Source organism: Nicotiana attenuata, unplaced genomic scaffold (assembly GCF_001879085.1).
Source record: "Nicotiana attenuata strain UT unplaced genomic scaffold, NIATTr2, whole genome shotgun sequence".
Lineage (NCBI taxonomy): Eukaryota > Viridiplantae > Streptophyta > Magnoliopsida > Solanales > Solanaceae > Nicotiana > Nicotiana attenuata.
Window position 1 is genome coordinate 69544 of NW_017672464.1, and position 17644 is coordinate 87187.

The 17644-nt window shown below is 37.2% G+C and overlaps 2 protein-coding genes across 2 annotated transcripts; both read left to right on the forward strand.

The window, feature by feature from the left end:
* The first annotated feature begins 5351 nt into the window (after nucleotides 1-5351).
* On the forward strand, nucleotides 5352-10696 carry LOC109213315 (cystathionine gamma-synthase 1, chloroplastic-like). Its single transcript, XM_019377098.1, has 11 exons — nucleotides 5352-6084; nucleotides 6514-6617; nucleotides 7129-7202; nucleotides 7292-7460; nucleotides 7762-7821; nucleotides 7914-8117; nucleotides 8212-8298; nucleotides 8644-8751; nucleotides 9562-9657; nucleotides 9740-9858; nucleotides 10350-10696. Exons 1-11 carry the CDS (start codon nucleotides 5568-5570, stop codon nucleotides 10471-10473), a joined length of 1662 nt encoding a protein of 553 aa, XP_019232643.1. The 5' UTR covers nucleotides 5352-5567; the 3' UTR covers nucleotides 10474-10696.
* A 1765-nt stretch (nucleotides 10697-12461) lies between these two features.
* On the forward strand, nucleotides 12462-14775 carry LOC109213314 (transmembrane emp24 domain-containing protein p24delta9-like). The gene is made up of 4 exons (XM_019377097.1): nucleotides 12462-12885; nucleotides 13455-13664; nucleotides 14204-14280; nucleotides 14497-14775. The coding sequence occupies exons 1-4, from the start codon at nucleotides 12667-12669 to the stop codon at nucleotides 14639-14641; spliced, it is 651 nt and encodes a 216-aa protein (XP_019232642.1). The 5' UTR covers nucleotides 12462-12666; the 3' UTR covers nucleotides 14642-14775.
* The last annotated feature ends 2869 nt before the right edge of the window (nucleotides 14776-17644 follow it).

Consider the following 17644-nt stretch of genomic DNA (forward strand, 5'->3'; position numbering starts at 1 on the left):
TATTCTGCGTAATCTTTTTTGGATTATTTTCTTCATCTTAACTTACCTCTCGCACTGGTTCCTTATTTATCCATAACATCTCAGGTAGGAACCCTTACTTCCTTTTCTTAACGTCGTGCTTGCATAATGTTCTAGAATCGTAGCATATCAGTAGGATTTAGATAAGTGCAATCTTGTCCCTTTCTCATTTTGATCGCATTCTTCCTTTATCATTCCATATTCCCCTCTTTAGGGGAGTACTAAGACTTGGAGCTATGACGACCTGCCTATAGATGTTTTTCCTCTTCGTCTTTGGCGTCCTTTCACATCATCAATGACCCTTACTCACCTTGCGGTAATCTTTCTGTACCAAGGATAATAAAATTCCTCACTCACGATGGTGACACTTAGTGTAACTGGTACATACAGTCCCTTAAGCTTAACTTTGCTCATACTGCTTGCTTTTAGGGAAGCGTCTCCCTGGTGACCATTCTCTGAATTCATCATGGATCTTCTTTTGTTGTCCATTATATTATCGCCGGAACGTAATATGAAATTCTCATGATGCTGACTATTATCCAATCACTCAATCCTTAATTCATTTTTAGTTTGTCTTGTTCACCAGTCCATACTGATTTCTATTACTCTGATCTAACTTTTCCTTCTGGTAGTCACGTTGGAGTCACAAACTTATTTCTCGAAATAAGGATACGACTTTATGGCCTATACTCTTTTGTTGTCTCAAGGCCTGTCACCCCTCGTCCCTTCCTTCACCTGACTATAGACTCTGTAATACTGTCATTTCATTTTTTTTACCGTTGTCATCCATGTATCACACCTTATTCATAATGCTTCCTTATCTCTCTTCTTATTTCCCTACTAATATTTCTGCCTGTCACTTTCTTTTGAAAACTTTAACATGTCATTCTTTTGCTTTTAGCTCCCCTTGCTTCATCCATTGGCTGTTCGAGTTGCCAAGCATTCTCGTTTTACTAGGGACAGGAGCCATACTAAGGTAATATTTATCCCTTCAAGGTTTCCAGTGCCTATCTTTGTAGTACTCATATCTAGCTGTACTATTTTAGAGTGCACCATCTAGGTGTCTCATAAAGAGATCCATTAGCACATTTGCGATATCCTTCGGAAATGTCAACTGACGCAAACAATCCATCCATCATTTTGAGTTACTTTAACCCCAGCCAGATCCTGATATCCCGTCCTCTTCTTATTCTACTTCTGTTAACCCCCATAGGGCATAGCTGGAATGGGTGTGACCAATTGTACATACCTTTGTTACTATTGAAGGTAACTCAAAATGCTTATATCTCTCTGCCTGAGTTGAAGTACCGATAATCTTCATTAACCGGGTACCTCGTACCCTTTTTTCACCTTGCTTCTGTTACTTCCCGGAGCTTATGTCTACCTTCCGATTCTCTTTTTCCCTTTTTTTTTGTAAAAGTGGATAGGCATTCTTGCCTTAGGGATCCTTATCAAGAAGCTTACACATCTTTGTATACACATGATTTGCTGAATACCTCATATTCATCCATCATAAGCATGATGCAAAAATTGAGTTCCTCTGACTCAACTCTTCCACAGCTATATCTCTTACCAACCGTCTTTCTAGATGTAGGTATCGTCGTACTATAAGTAAGATAGAGTTTAGGAAGTTGAGTTCTTACAACTGAGCTCTACCACACGATCTAGAGTAGGAAGAAAGACAATCCTAAATGCCCTGTAGCCTCCTGTTTATAAGTGTGGTGCACAACACACCCATAAACAAGACTCTACTAGACACGGCTTGTAGACTCCCTAGGACAGAACTGCTCTAATACCACTTTTGTCACGACCCAAACCAATAGGCCGCGACGGGCACCCGGTACCTTACTCAACCGAGTACCAACATAACGTATCTTTTCATGTCATACTATCATAGATAACTGAGCCGAAAGGCTGCTGTGAGATTAGTAGAATACAGCATGTAATACCGACTTATACATAAGACATACAGGCCTATAAGGCCAAAATAACCACTCGTACACTAAACATAGGCTGACAAGGCCATACAATCTTTTACGTACATGACGTCTGTCTACAAGCCTCTAAGAATACATAATTTTCATAAAGGTCGGGACAGAGTCCCGCTATACCAAACAGTACACGTCTAAATCATACTAACCAAACAAGCAACTCCGAAGCAAATGGAGCGCACCAACATCTTCCGCTGTGCTGATAGCCTACTTGGAAGGCTCTCGACCTGTCTATCGGGACCTGCGGGCATGAAACGCAGCGTCCCCAGGCAAAAGGGACGTCAATACGAATAATGTACCGAGTATGTAAGACACATAAATAAGTACATAACATACATGAAAGAAATATAGAGTAAATGACTCAACCTGTAAGTCTGGATAACTTTGTAATTCATGAAATAATTATAGTGTCATGCATATGCATATGAATGTCATGTCGTGCATATGTACATGTGTTCATAACATCATCAAGCCTCTGAGGGCACCCCATCATAGCATCTCGGCCACTGTGGGCACCCCATCATAGCATCTCGGCCACTATGGGCAAAATCATCAACGTATACCAGCTGATCAGGTGGTGGTGCGTATATAACGCCGTAGCCTTTTTCCCATATCCCATATACATATAATATACATATATATGCGTATATAACGCCGTCTGGTCATGGGTCAATGTGTATGTATAAATGCATGAAATGCATATGAAATACGTTAATAAAATACCTTGGTATGTCATAAGACCATTATGCCTCTGATTAATATCATGAAATAAACTTTATCAACTTACGTATTTTCTGAGACCCATAAACATATGATAGAATAATAAGATGTGAGCGTTACTGTGTTTAAAACACAAAATCAGAGGGAAAAAATGTTAGAAGAATTAAAGAAATCTGGAAAATAGTAGAGAATCAGAAATATTCCGAGTCCACAAGTTTCTTGTGTGTCCTTAAGGAATTTTAACCCCCTCACAAGTTGCCAAGGTAATGGATTAAATCCTCCCAGGATAAAACGGAATAAACCTTCCTGCAACAGTGGCAATACAAACTGCAGGATCCCAACGAACTCAAAGAACGGAGCAAAATCACACTTACGAATTGGAGAGAGAGACTGCGAATTAGGATGCAGTATATTCAAAAAGAAAGAAGTTTTGGAGTGTTTTTCGTGTGTAGAAAATGGAGCCTTGCCTCAGAATTTATAGGCAACTATCAGAAGAGGTGTCTGGAAAAGGTGCATTTTCAGAAGAATACGCTGCCTGCCGCGGTTCTACTGCGGTTACGGCAGAACCGCGGTCAGAGAGGCTCTCTGAATCTGCCTGCCGCGGTTCTACCGCGGTTACGGCAGAACCGCGGCCAGAGAGTCCCTCTGAATCTTCAGCAGGGTTCTGGCGTATTTTCAGCCGTGATTTGGTCGATCGATCATTTGACAAATCCAAATCCAAAGCCGAAGCCGAGCCGAGCGAGCGACGACGACGGCGCGAGGGTTCATTATCTTCAACTCCTTTTAAGAGCTTTAAGAAGTGATTCTATATATAAACACACAAATGTGATTGTCCCTCACCAATGAGGGACAAAGTGCAAGACAAAAGTTCACTTCTACAAATTTTTATTTTTCCCTCCATTTTATTTCCCTCCATTTTCAATTCACACTTCTTCTACTTTAAAGCCCAATGGCTTAAAGTCCAACATAAGATACACGGGAATTCAAGAACATAGGCACCTCTAATACTTTTGTGAATAGAGTCATTTATGGAAGTTGTGCATTTTCTCGTTTCGTTCATATCGTATAGATCATGCCAAAAAAAAAAGAAGGAATAGCCTTAATACCTGAGCCGATTCTCTTGACAATCCCTCTAACACACGTCTTTTGTGACGAAACACGTAACGGTAGATCGAAGTAGGAAAAAATCCGTCACTTGGCAGACTTGCTTTCATTTATATGGCGTGACAACATTTGATTGTAAGATTCAACACTAGTATACTGGATATAAAAGTCGCTTGCAATACGACCAAGCTCAGTGCAATAAAAGTTCCCACTTTTCTCATCAAAACGCATCATTTTTGCTTTGTCAAGAGCATGAGCATTACTTATAAAATCTCTTTGCCTCAAGGTTAATCATGGATCTGCCATGAATTTATCTCATCTGATTCCATAGGCCAAGGATTCATTTTCATCCTAATGCAAAGATAAGTGTAACCAAGCCAAGCACAAGCTTTTAATCCTTGGTGGTGTGGGCCCCATTTTTGGGGTTTATTCTATTCAAAATTGCCCTACATATGCCACCTAACTATCAAGACCAAAGAGTCACACTTACCTCAAGGACTTGCTGCCACGTTGGGAGATTTATTCTTACCCAAATATTTGAATTAATTATTCACTAATCATTTGATTAACTTGTTAATCTCCCATTAACTAATAATTAATCACTTATCCATATAATTAAGAATTATCTCAAATTATTTAAAATAACACTCATTTTTAACACACCTTATACACCTTACTATTATTGACATGTGGTACCTTGTATGGTACTAATCCATAAATTCCGGATATTTTAGCTCGGGCCGTATTTTATCCCAAAATGTCAAATTTCGACGAAACATTTTCTTTGATTTGCTTACCTTCTCACCTTCACGAATTTACTCATCACTTGTTTGAAATAGCATAATGTTTATAATCTTCAAAATAATCTTGTCCTTGAACTGAGGTCAATTATCTTACGACAACTTCACGTATAATACTACAGGGTGCAACAACGTCGTAATTTAATACTACGAAGCGTAACATCATCGTAATGTAATAGTGCAAGGTGTAACATCATCGTAATATAATACTGCAAGGCGTAACATCATCGTAATATAATACTGCAAGACGTAATACCGACATAATATTGCGGGGCGTAACAACAACTTCCGTGAAGGCAACAAGGTAGCACATGAACTGGCATAACATGGAGTTAGGCAAGCCAACGTATACTATAGTTAGTTATATTCAGATATCCCAGACTACCTCAGAGATGCTGTGCAAGCTGACAAAGAGGGTGTTAGTACTACTAGGACCAGTATCACTAATCTTGTTGTCTTAAATAATTTGGTTATGCTCGGAAACTCTTTAATGTCTTCTTTAGGATGTAACAATATTACTACTACCATGCCTACGTCTGCTCCCAATGGAAGGACCAGGCAATGTAATGTAACCCTACTAGTTAACACATAAAGTATCTTCATTTAAAAAAAAAAAAAAAAGTAGACGTAGAGAATCAATCCACATATTCAATAGTACTCCAAACAATGTGGTATGATTTGAGTCTTTGACTATTGACTATCGAGTCATTCTAGGGCTTATAATTGGCATTTTCCGGTTCCGTCCAGATCCCTTTACTATAAAAAAGGACAAATCTCAACTCGCTGGGATCTTATACCTTCTCTTTTTTCGCGTGATTAGTAGTTGGTGACAGATTCTCTGAACTAAAATCTCGCTCTCTCATTTTCTTTAGAGAAGGCAGAGGGCGCCGCCGGTGAAATCACACTTTTAACCCTCAAATTCATCACAAATCCAATGGCCGTTTCAAGCTGTGCAGCTGCAGCTAGGGCATTTCCATCCTTCGAATGCCGTTCCGATGCCGACTTCTCCGCCGGCGGCGTTCCACGTCACAACGACGTTCCAAAAAACTCCTCCGGTGTCCGTTTCTCCGGTAAGGCAAACTCGTTAAATCACGGATCGTCGATTCACGGTGGCATGTCTTCTCTGATCCTTAGGTTTCCGCCAAACTTCGTGCGGCAACTGAGCGTCAAAGCTCGTCGGAACTGCAGCAACATCGGCGTTGCACAAGTCGTTGCGGCTTCCTGGTCGAACAACCGCGGTTCTCCTGACTTCACTCCGGCGGCGGCTAAGGCCGTTGATGCCTCAGCCGCCGCCGCCGCCGCTGCCGTTGCTCCTGTTGATGAGGAGGTGACGGTAGTGGCGGAAAATGAAAATCCGGCTTGTGATGATCGAAATGTACAGATTGAGGAGTTGACACGCGGAAAATATTCTTCGTTTTTGAGTTCTGATGGAAGTATTGCTATTCATGCCGGTATACTTTTAATGCCCTTCTAGTTTTGTATTTTTAGAAAGTCTTACGTCTAATTTTGTCTCTATTTCGTGTTATGCGTTGGTTTTGTGGATTTACTCTGAATATTTCTGATTATATATACTTGATACTGCTGGAGTGCTTATCAGTTTCTTTTTCACAAATGCTTATTATCAGTTTCAAGCATTTTGACTAGACACGAAGTTTTAACAAAGAAAGAAACCACATTAAAAAAATCAAGTCATCATGAGAGGGATTCAAACCACAATCCGCCCGCTTTTTGCACTCTATTGGTTATCAGCTACTTTTAATTAGCTAACTCAAAGGGGCTCTTATAAGATTGGAAAAGAGTGGGGATATAGGGATTGAGGCGTAGTTGATTGATTTGTTAATTCTTTTTGTTTTTTGATAACCTGATTTGTTTTTTCACAGGTGAGAGGTTAGGACGTGGTATTGTTACTGATGCAATAACTACCCCAGTGGTTAATACGTCTGCTTATTTCTTCAAGAAGACTTCTGAGCTCATTGATTTCAAGGTATTTGCTATTCTTACATTTGCTCTTGTGCCTTTACTTCTTTGTGGTGTATGACCTGTAAAATAGGTTCATTAGGTAAGTCCAGTGAAGAGTTTACACCAGAAAAGGTGAGCCATATCAGTTAGTGAAGGCAAGTGATGTTCTTGGTCAATAGTCAGCTCATGTGAAATATTATAGTAGTGTATCATTTATTTTGTGATAAGTAATATTGTACTAGTGTATCATCGTATTTGCTTATAGAGAATGCCAAGAACATAATCTTTTGGGCACGGGCTGATGTAGTGGGTAAAATATGGGTTCATCTGAATCCAGTAGCTTTGGCTCGGACCCTTTATAAGTGTTGAAAAATTTACTAAATAAGTACAAACAATTGATTTCAAGCCAATAAATCAGATGTGTGATGGTAGAATCCCGAACTCGAACCCATAAAGCTCAAATCTGGATCTGCCTCTGCTTTGGGTTTAGCTGAATTGAATTTTTGGTTTGATTTCTATATATGATACTTTTGCAGGAGAAAAGACATGCAAGTTTTGAATATGGGCGCTATGGAAACCCCACTACTGTTGTTGCTGAGGAGAAGATAAGGTGAGTTAATTAAGAGAATTTTCCTTTCCCTTCTCCGTTTCTTTTGTGTTTGGTAGCTAAGTGGTAATGTATTATTTCTACTGCAACAGTGCACTGGAGGGTGCTGAATCAACCTTGTTAATGGCATCTGGAATGTGTGCGAGTACTGTAATGTTGTTGGCATTAGTTCCTGCTGGTGGACATATTGTAACAACAACAGATTGCTACAGGAAGACTCGGATATTTATTGAGACAATACTGCCTAAAATGGGAATCACGGTATTTACCTATTCCACATGTTTAAGATTCTTGAAGTTTGAAGCATAGGGTATACCAAGATTTCTTGACACAAGAAGAAAATTGGATTCAGATCTGAGAAGTTGGCTTAGCTTTACACATAGACATAAACGGTAGAAATAAATTCAAATCCATGAAAGTCTCTCCAGAAACAGCTCTTGACTAAATCATTGGGCTATAGTTTTTTTTTTCTTTTTCTAATGCATAATTTGTATATCCAAGTCTGAAATGGTTCGCACCTTTATGCTGTGTAGTGATAGTCTCCTTTCCTTTATGAGTGCAGGCCACAGTCATTGACCCAGCTGATATTGGAGCTCTAGAGTCGGTCCTAAAACAGAAGAAAGTGAGTATGCTGCTTATTGCATTAACTGTTTTGAATTATATTTGTGGAATAGCTGAAGATATCCCCAATGACTGGAACATTGTCCGGTACAGGTGACTCTTTTCTTTACCGAGTCTCCAACAAATCCATTCCTGAGATGTGTTGACATTGAGCTGGTATCAAAGTTTTGCCATGAAAATGGAGCATTGGTTTGCATAGATGGGACGTTTGCAACTCCTCTTAACCAAAAGGCCCTTGCTCTAGGGGCTGACCTCGTTGTGCACTCTGCAACAAAATATATTGGTGGCCACAATGATGTATGGTGGCGTCAAATGATGTTTATAGCAATTCAAACTACTATGCACAACTAAAATTAGTCAGACTGATGCTATGCAATTGCATTTGTTGCAGGTTCTTGCTGGTTGCATTAGTGGACCTGAAAAGTTAGTTTCAGTAGTTCGTAACCTGCATCATATCCTGGGTGGTGCCATCAATCCGGTGAGTAGTCTTGCTTGAAGTCTTGCTTGACTTATTTCACATGCATTTTATGCTATATGGGGCCTGTCTGGTATGCAAAATTAAGATCCAAATGAAATTTATCCAATCTATTCTTCAATTCCATGTGCCTCTGAATTGGATAACCCTTTATTATTCATCGTGAAACCCTCACTATTTTAAAGGAGAGTTAACCCTTGGGATGGGAAATTGCTTTTTTCTTTTAAATGGACTCTAGATAGTAGTCGTGGTATTATGGCATTGTGTATAAAGGATGAAAGATATGTATTAGCTCAGCTTTAGCTTGTATTTTATTGAAGCTTGATTCAGTTTTCTCCCATGTATCAGAATGCTGCGTATTTGATCATCAGAGGTATGAAGACGCTGCATCTTCGTATAAAGCAACAGAACTCAACTGCGCAAAGGATAGCCGAAATTTTAGAGGCTCATCCAAAGGTATTCTAAGCTCTCAGTAATTATGTCAGTGATTCGACATTTGTAGCAGAATACAACTGCCTAAACTAATTCTCAAGGAAAGAAATAAAAGAATTCAAGAGAAATGTATCTTTGAGGAAATAAACAAGGTTCTATTTAATTTGTATTGATATAATAATTTGCAACAGGGAGCCTAATACACACACAGCTTAGTCTATTTTTGTAGGTTGTATGTAGCTAATTTGACCTTAAAGTGTGTGAAAGATAATCAAGATATGGAAAGTGGTCACTGCAGAAGTTCCAGTCTCCTGTTTTCTTCCTTTATTTGTTAGTTGTAGCAACGCCGGGTAAACTGGAAGTTTGTCTCCTCTTTTGCACCTTAAGATCCTGCTGCTAGTATCACAAAGCTTCATTTCTTTTGCGGGATGGGGTGATTCTGATTTACTTTTTCACTTCATTTGTTAACCAAGATGATGCTCTTTCACTGTAAATGCAACTTGGATGGTTTCATTCCGTGGCAAAACACACAAACAATTGCAAAGAGAACAGAGGCAAATAAAGATAAATGAATAAAGAGGATAAGAAAAACCGGTCAGTGTTGATAAAGGATTTCTTCTTGCCAGTTTTTCTTAAAACTAGTTTTTTTCTTTGTTTGGCTCAATTGCTCAAAGTTGCTTGCCTCTTATTTTTTTTGCTTATATTCCATGTTTACTCTACCATAAATATTTAGCTGTACATCTATGTATTGTTGGTTGCCTTGTATTTTCTTTGCTTCAAAGTTCTTTGTTCCATGCTCCAACTGCTATCATATCTAAGAAAATTGAGTTGCAGGTGAGATGTGTCTATTATCCTGGCTTGCCGAGTCATCCTGAACATCAGCTGGCAAAGAAACAAATGACTGGTTTTGGTGGTGTGGTCAGCTTTGAGGTATTTTACAATCTATTCCAAGTTTATGCTTGTTAAGTCCTATATTCTGGATGGTTAATCAGAAGGTTATATTATTAATTAGGTTGATGGGGATCTGCTGACTACTGCAAAATTCATTGATGCTCTGAAAATTCCTTATATTGCTCCATCATTTGGAGGCTGCGAGAGCATTGTGGATCAACCAGCAATAATGTCTTACTGGTATGTCAATTTTCTGTATATGGCTGGCAGTGTCCTTTTCCCTTTGTCCCTTTCCGGGGCTTGACAAAGCATGTTTATGGAGACTCTGGACATCCAATAAATGTGACACCAAGGATTGATATACCTAGAAGGTGCTAACAGTAATGTGGTTTTATTAGGTGGATGTATAAGCTATCCACCGTTAGAGGCGGATGAGGCCTTTACTCAATATGTTCAACTGGACCCAGTATTTTCAAAATTGAACATCTATATATGCGTAAAAGCCACTAAAATTTCTGCAAATATTAAATTCGAAATCATAATTTCAGAGGTACAATGAGTTCCGAGTTCAGTGCTAAGAACCTTAAAAGTTGAACCCATCAGGTTCAAATCCTGAATCCGCCTTTGTCCAGCATGTTGGATCAAATGACTCTTGGGAAAAACATTCTTAAAGAAACCTTATCGGACTTGGATAATAAGTGGATAAACTTTCTTTATCATTCTGAAAACAGGGATCTTAGCCAGTCAGACAGAGCAAAGTATGGGATCTTGGACAACTTGGTTCGATTCAGCTTTGGAGTGGAAGACTTTGAAGATTTGAAAGCTGATATTCTTCAGGCTCTGGAGGCCATATAGACCGTCTTACCTGCAACCTGATTTTATTGTTTCCTATGATCCTTTTCGTTCCCCTAGCTTTGAACGTTTTCATCTGTAAGTGTTGTACTCGTTTCCCCAATTGATAGAATATAGTGAAAGGATCATTCCGCAGATGATCCAATCTAATGTGAAAGTGGGATATTACTGTTACCGTCTTCTTATCTTCTTGGAGAATTGAGTTCTTTAAATGAGTTTAACTCTAGTAGCAGCGGGTACAAGAGAAGCAGATGAAATTTACATAATAATGCAGAAGGAAGGGACAATTTGCAGAAAGCTTATAGGCAAGAATCTGGATAACAGCTCTTTGCTTTTCAAATGTTATTACGTAATTTTATAATTGAGGGAAAAGGAGAATGAACGTAAATCCAAGTGAAACATGTGAAGAGAGGAGACATCGTAAACAAGCAGTGGTTTGCCACTATTTGTAATTGTTTCCTCTCTTTTTTTCTTCTTTTTCTTTTTTTTCCGAGCAGCAGCAGACAGACTAATTTTCTGACTCTTTTATTTCTGCGATATGTCATATGGGATGCTTTCGGGGAAAGAACAGAGAAGAATGAGAGGCGTATAATTTAAATGGTACCTTTAAATAGTCAGATTTTTATATAAGAGGAGGATAGTGTTTATAGTTGAACTTACAGCTCGTTTGGATGGTTGTTCCCCATTCTATCGTACTGTATTGTTATCCGAAAACAATATTTGTTTTGATTGTTTCATTAAAGTTGGTTGTATTGTATTGTTAAATCCATTGTTCCGGAACAATGAAAATTTCCCGTTTTTGAAACAACCAATTTGGTGTGGTGGGATTGTTTCCTATTTTTATTTCCAATTATGCCCTAACTTAATACTCTACAATTTTATTTTACCTTTTATTTTTTTTTTATTTTTTTTCTATTTTAACTCCAATTTTTCAACCTATTACCTACTTTGTTTTTTTCAGAACTTCTGCCGCCAACGTTAAAGGTGTTTTGACGCCTTCTGTTTTATTTTTTCTCTGCTTCTTTGTTTTGCCTTCTTCTGTCTCGCTCCTTTGTTCTGCTTTCTTAAGGTGTTTTCCCTTCTTCTGTTTTATTTTTTTTAAATTATTTTTTACGCAAAATTTTTGAGAAATTTAATATTTAAATATTGAGGGTATTTTAGTAAACTTATAAGTTAAAGTACGGTACGATACAGTCAAACCAAAATATTATTTAACAAACAAACAATACAATCTATCCAATCATTGTATTCATAAAACGATACAATACAATACAATACATTATAAAACGACGGGGAACAATGATCCAAACAGAGTGTTAGTTTAGTTTCATAGTCATGCCAGAAGAAGTTTATTTTGGGTACTATTATCCCCGGTTAACGCGTTTTTTATGCGTATTAGATATAGGTCGGGTCGAATAATTTATCCGTTTTCTTATTACCCGTTTTCGACCCGCCTCATATCCGACCCGCCCCGCCCCATTTGCCGTCGTGAAATCAGTTTCTAAAGTAGAAACTTACAAGTACCCGTGCTATATACATTAATTACACATATATCTCAAATTCAATACACTTCTTTTTAAATCTTATAAATACCACTCCTCTGTTTTAATTTGTATATATGACACACTTTCCTTATTAATTCGCTCTTAAAAAATTGACATATTTCTCCATTTGGAAAATCAATCTTAAATTTTGTATTTTACCCATTTGACCATTAATGAGAAGCTTTTTTATAGTCATATTATAGCCCCACAAATCTTTTTATCCTTCAAGCTTTTAAGACCGCAAGTTTTAAAAGTCTTTTCTTTTTAATTACGTGCCGAGCCAAACTACTTCATATAAATTGATGGAATAGAAGTAGTACGTCGCAATTAAAAAACTTGTCAATCTAAATAATAATCATATTAAACAAAATAGATAGAGTATGTTTGAGTTTGAGTTATTCATTTATGGATATGCATTCTGACACATATATGTAAGTATTTAATCCAGTTAGGTGTACTTTTATGTTGAATATATTTTAAAGAATTCTTATGAAATACCCAACATATATTTTCAAAACAAATGAAGGATCTTTGCAACATAACCAATGTCTCTGTGATATAGATCGATGAGATCTAATGCTCAGAAATTTACACCTCCTAATTACCAATTTTGCTCTGAAATTCTATCGCTCTGTGTCTTTAGTTTATAGAGATGATGATGTGGAGATTAAGGATGTTAGATTCAATTTTGATTTGGGTTATCATAGTATTATCACCATTGGTGGATGCAATGCGATTTGAGTTGATATCTGGAACGTCAAAATGTATAGCAGAGGACATTAAGCACGATGCCATGACTGTTGGCAAATACTCTCTCGTCAATCCTAACGACGGTTACCCTCTGCCCGATAACCACAAAGTCACTGTTCGGGTAATTTTTACTTCCAAGTTTTACCCTTCATTTAGTAACTTCTGGAAATTCTCTCATTCATCAAAAATTTGCTTTTTAAATATTTATGTAGTTTAACTTATGATAATAAGTGAAATGCCATTTGGAGTTTGAGCTAATTGTCTGTGTGACCTTAATATATGTCACATAGAGTATGGATGATGAAGTGTAATTATTCAAATGAGTGCATGCATTTTCTTTGTTTATCTTTGGTTTATTTTGAGAATTTTACGTTAAGTACTTAGACTAATGTCACACTAGTTCGACAAGCAAATGAAAGATAATTGAACAGAAATGTCCACGTTTACTATTTAATTTGCACAACAAATATCGTCTTTTCTTGTCAGCATATTACAGTAAAGCCAATGTCGGAACCTGGCGGAGCCACACACCTTTGCCGGAAAATTACAGTCTGTAGTTAAGTTGAAAAAAAAATTGTTTTATGTATATATACAATATGTTGAATCTCTTTAGCTTCTTTCTGTGTTTTTACTTCTTTATATTTTGACTCTTTTTAGTGAAAATACTTGCTACGATGTGAACTGATGCAGGTCACTTCTCCATACGGGAACAATTATCACTTCATGGATCATGTAGAATCTGGTACATTTGCCTTTACAGCATCTGAGGGAGGTGACTATATGGCTTGTTTTTGGGCAGCAGATCATAAGCCACCACTAAACTTGTCAATTGACTTTGATTGGAAATCTGGTGTTGCTGCTAAAGATTGGTCTAAAATTGCCAAGAAAGGCCAGATTGAAGTAAGCAATAATTACTTCCATTTTTTCGTGTAACTCTCTTTATGTTGCTACTTTTAGCATTAATTAATGGATATGTTTCTTGAAAAAGAAATGGCTAATTGTAGTAGCAGTTGAAAAAGAATATTTGAAAGTTGAAATGTGTTTAATTTGGTCATGAATTTCGCTTGAAAAAAGTTGAAAATTCCACCAATATTTCACTTAGAGCGTAACACTCTCTAAACAACTTCTTCAATATATTAGCAGTATTGCATATACTGATAGTATTTGCAGATACTGATGGCCAAACCACTATTTAACAAATACTGGTGGTCAAATCAATATTTGCAAATACTTGGTCGTTTCCGGCTAGGTAGAGGGAAAAAGTGAGCCAGTATCTATCCAGCCTTTCCTTGCATCTATGCAGTAGACTGTTTTCACGGCTAATTCTCTATTGATTTTCAATCTCGCCATTTCTTTGAAAGGAGTTCAGTTTGAATAAGTGTAATTTGATACTGATAGGAAAGTACAGTTATTTGTCACTAAACAACCCTTGCATGTAGGTGATGGAAATTGAGCTGCAGAAGCTGTTCGATATAATCACTTCCATTCATGATGAGATGTTTTATCTTCGCGAACGGTACGAACATAAACATGTCATTCATGTCATTGCTATTGCTTCTATATATTGACAGTATAAAATTTAAATTTCATTAAATCTCGTAAGATAAAGTATAACAAATGAAATTAGTTACTTGAAAATACAGCTACCAGCATAGTAGATGATGTTATAAATTGTTTTTACACTGTCCATGTATATAATTAAATTCTAACCTTTATTGTGTGAGTTGTACAGGGAGGAAGAAATGCAAGAATTAAACAGAGCAACTAATTCCAAAATGGCCACTTTTACTGTACTATCTTTACTTATTTGCTTGTCCGTGGCTGGTCTCCAAGTTTGGCATTTGAAGTCATTTTTTGAAAAGAAGAAGCTTATCTAATTGTAATCTTTACATTTTTCATATTTTGTCTATTCACCTTTAAGCACCTTTGTCCTTAATTTCCATCTGTAAGTTTTTTGCTTGCAAGTGTTTATGGTTGAAGTTAGTTACTTCCAAAAGCTTGTTTATGTTCACACTTTCTGTTATGCCATTGCTAAGCTAGTGTCCGAGTCCCTAAGATTAGGAGTGGATCTAGCGGATAAGCTATGGGTTAACACTACAACAAATTTGATTATCAATGACGAATTATTTTGTCACTTAAACGTCATATTTCGTCACCAAAAACCTTTTGCGACAAAAAAAACACCGTCACTAAAAGTATACAAAGACAATTTTGCGGTTCGTGGCTAATCAAGTTGTATTAGTTACGAAATTCTTTTTCATCCCCAAATGCCTAGTACCCGTGACGAAATTGTTTGTCAAAAAAAGTATAAAATATTTGTCGCTAATAGCGTATTTTGTCACTAAAAAAATTATCGATGCCGACGAAACTACCTTGTCACTAAATATTTAGTTTAATTAGTGACGACGTTGATTGTCTCTAAAGTTATATGTATTTCGTAGTTAAACTAACATTATTTCGTCACTAAATACTACCTTTTATGTACAAAAAATAATTCATTCCCAAATATAGAGAGAGATAAAGTCAGATATATAGAGATATATATATAGTATATAGTATATATATATATATACTATATATATAAATAAATAAAAAACTTGTAGAGGACTCTTCCCTGACTGAACGGACTATGTGGACAATACTCTTAGGAATAGTCCATGTAGAATTTTTTTTTATTTTTTTTTCTATCTCTTAGGTAAGTGTGTGCTCATCCCTTGGTTTTCTTTTGACACACGGTTTCTTTTTCCAAGGGTTTTTCATTTGCCGGGTTAGGTTAGATTTTCTTTTTATAGTTTTATGATTAAAGGGTGAGGTCAGAATGTAATCCCAAATGTGCAACTTGCAAAGAAGGAATGAACTAAGGGTGTAAGTCTTAAGCTCATTTGTGGACTCATATATATGCCTCTAATTTTGGCAAATACTTCGTCTTGCTTGAACACTCGTCATGATTGTGTTGATGAACTGATTCGGAATGAGTTGTCATGCTAAGTGTTGTGTTGAGTTGTTACTTGCCATCCTATGCGTGCATAATGAGTCCTAGAACTTGCCCCTGTTGTTTGGCGAACGAATAGGTGTTTGGTTTTTAGAGATGATTGAAGCATTTCTTTGGCAACCTTTTCTTGACATCACCGGTGAATATTACCAATAGTTTAACCCCTTTGAGGCTGAAGCCTATTTTTGATAACACCTATAATGATCTAAATCGCTGTGTTTGAATAAGCCAAATTGTTTTGAACCGTTAACGGTCCATAGAAGCACTGTGAATCAGCTAAAGAATATACAAAAGTCAAAAAGTGTGGGTGGGATGAGAGTTAGTGAAAAAAGGGAAATCAAACCAATGAAGGTTCTGGGTGGTGAACTGGCAGTGTACAATCAATATACAAAAAAAAAAAAAAAAAAAAGAAAGCCAGTGTACCTAAAGAAAAGTGGGGGTCACAAGTGAAACAAAATGTGAAAAAAATGATTGGGTTGAACATGAAGGTGAAATAAAAGGAAGTGTGTATTAAAAGTGCTTAGGGAGGTTAGTCACTATATCCAAATATATCCTACCCGTCCCTTAGCCTACATTACAACCTATAAACGCTCTTGATCTTTGACTGAATGGCTCGATTAGTGGAGTATTACACTAGGGGCAAAGCTTATGGGTGGTCTGTGTGGCATGTGAATGCTCTTTGCTGAGAGTGATGAATTCTTTCTAATATGTGGTTCCTTGTTGTTGAATTTTATATGTGGGAACTTCTCTCAAATTTTGTTCATGTGAGGGCATGTGACTCAGGAAGAAAAAGGTAAGTCCTTCACCTCTGTTAGAGTAATTAGAGTGAGCACAAGTGTGTCTTGGCATGAGAGTCCTGCAATTGAGATAATGATTTGTGCACTGCTTGGGTCGATACTGATATATAGCAGGTGTGACATAAATTGGGGCAAATGCATTGAGCAGTTAGGCCCTAGAAGTGGGTTTAGTTGCTCGAGGGACGAGCAAAGATTTAAGTGTGGGGTTGTTGGATAATAGGTGAATTTGCACTAAATCACACCTTAAATAATCCACTTCTTGCGTAGTTTAATGCTAAAAGTGATGACAAAATACTCTTATTAGTGCTTTTCATGAATTTGTAAAGTGATATATGTATAAAGACGGCTAGGAGCAGTTTTGGAGTCAAAAGTGATGAAAAGAGGCCAACTGTGAAATTTCCTAAGTGAACCCGGGCCAAAAAAAAAAACAGGCCGAAGATTCAGAGAATGGGATCCACCGCGGTTTCACCGCGATTCGCGGCAGAAGCCGCGGTGGGAAGGCAGCTGCAGAGTTGTGAGAATCCGCGAGGGGTTTGTTTGGCCGCGGTTCTAAAACCGCGACCGCGCAGAAACGCGGCAGACGCAGAAACTTCTGGGACCAAAGTGTCAATTACGGGATTTTAAGAACCTAAAACCCTATTTAAAACATTAGACTTTCGCCCAAGAGAGGATGTATTGATTTTTTTAAAGTTTCTTAGCAGGAAAACAATTGTGGAAAGTACTCTAAACATCTTTCTTCTTTTCTTTTTGATTTTATGAATGAATTCAAGCTTAGTTTATTTCTTCCATATCTATGAGTAGCTAAATTTCCTTGTCTAAGGCATTGATGGAACCTATTGGGTGATGAACTTCTTGTTTATGTGAATATAAATTGCTAGTTTAATCTTTATTTGTTTCAACTTCGTGTTCGTTGTAGTTAATTGACAGGATCCCTCAATTAGCTGTGCCCTATTTAGTGTGCATAACTTAGAAAAGAATGCATATTTAGGGTATTGTTGAACAACACCACTCCTAGATTATTAGAGGAATCTATAATTGCAGGTTTAAAGGCGGGATTAGGGATAAACGAAGCCTTGGGTGTAATCTAAAGT

What these genes read in the sequence shown, in the direction of transcription:
- LOC109213315 (XM_019377098.1), top strand. Translation starts at nt 5,568, where the DNA reads ATGGCCGTTTCAAGCTGTGCAGCTGCAGCTAGGGCATTTCCATCCTTC. An exon ending in CTGAGCTCATTGATTTCAAG is followed by an intron (nt 6,618 to 7,128) that starts GTATTTGCTATT and finishes ATACTTTTGCAG; the next exon opens with GAGAAAAGACATGCAAGTTT. An exon ending in GTGGTGTGGTCAGCTTTGAG is followed by an intron (nt 9,658 to 9,739) that starts GTATTTTACAAT and finishes ATTATTAATTAG; the next exon opens with GTTGATGGGGATCTGCTGAC.
- LOC109213314 (XM_019377097.1), top strand. Translation starts at nt 12,667, where the DNA reads ATGATGATGTGGAGATTAAGGATGTTAGATTCAATTTTGATTTGGGTT. An exon ending in ACCACAAAGTCACTGTTCGG is followed by an intron (nt 12,886 to 13,454) that starts GTAATTTTTACT and finishes GAACTGATGCAG; the next exon opens with GTCACTTCTCCATACGGGAA. An exon ending in CCAAGAAAGGCCAGATTGAA is followed by an intron (nt 13,665 to 14,203) that starts GTAAGCAATAAT and finishes CCTTGCATGTAG; the next exon opens with GTGATGGAAATTGAGCTGCA.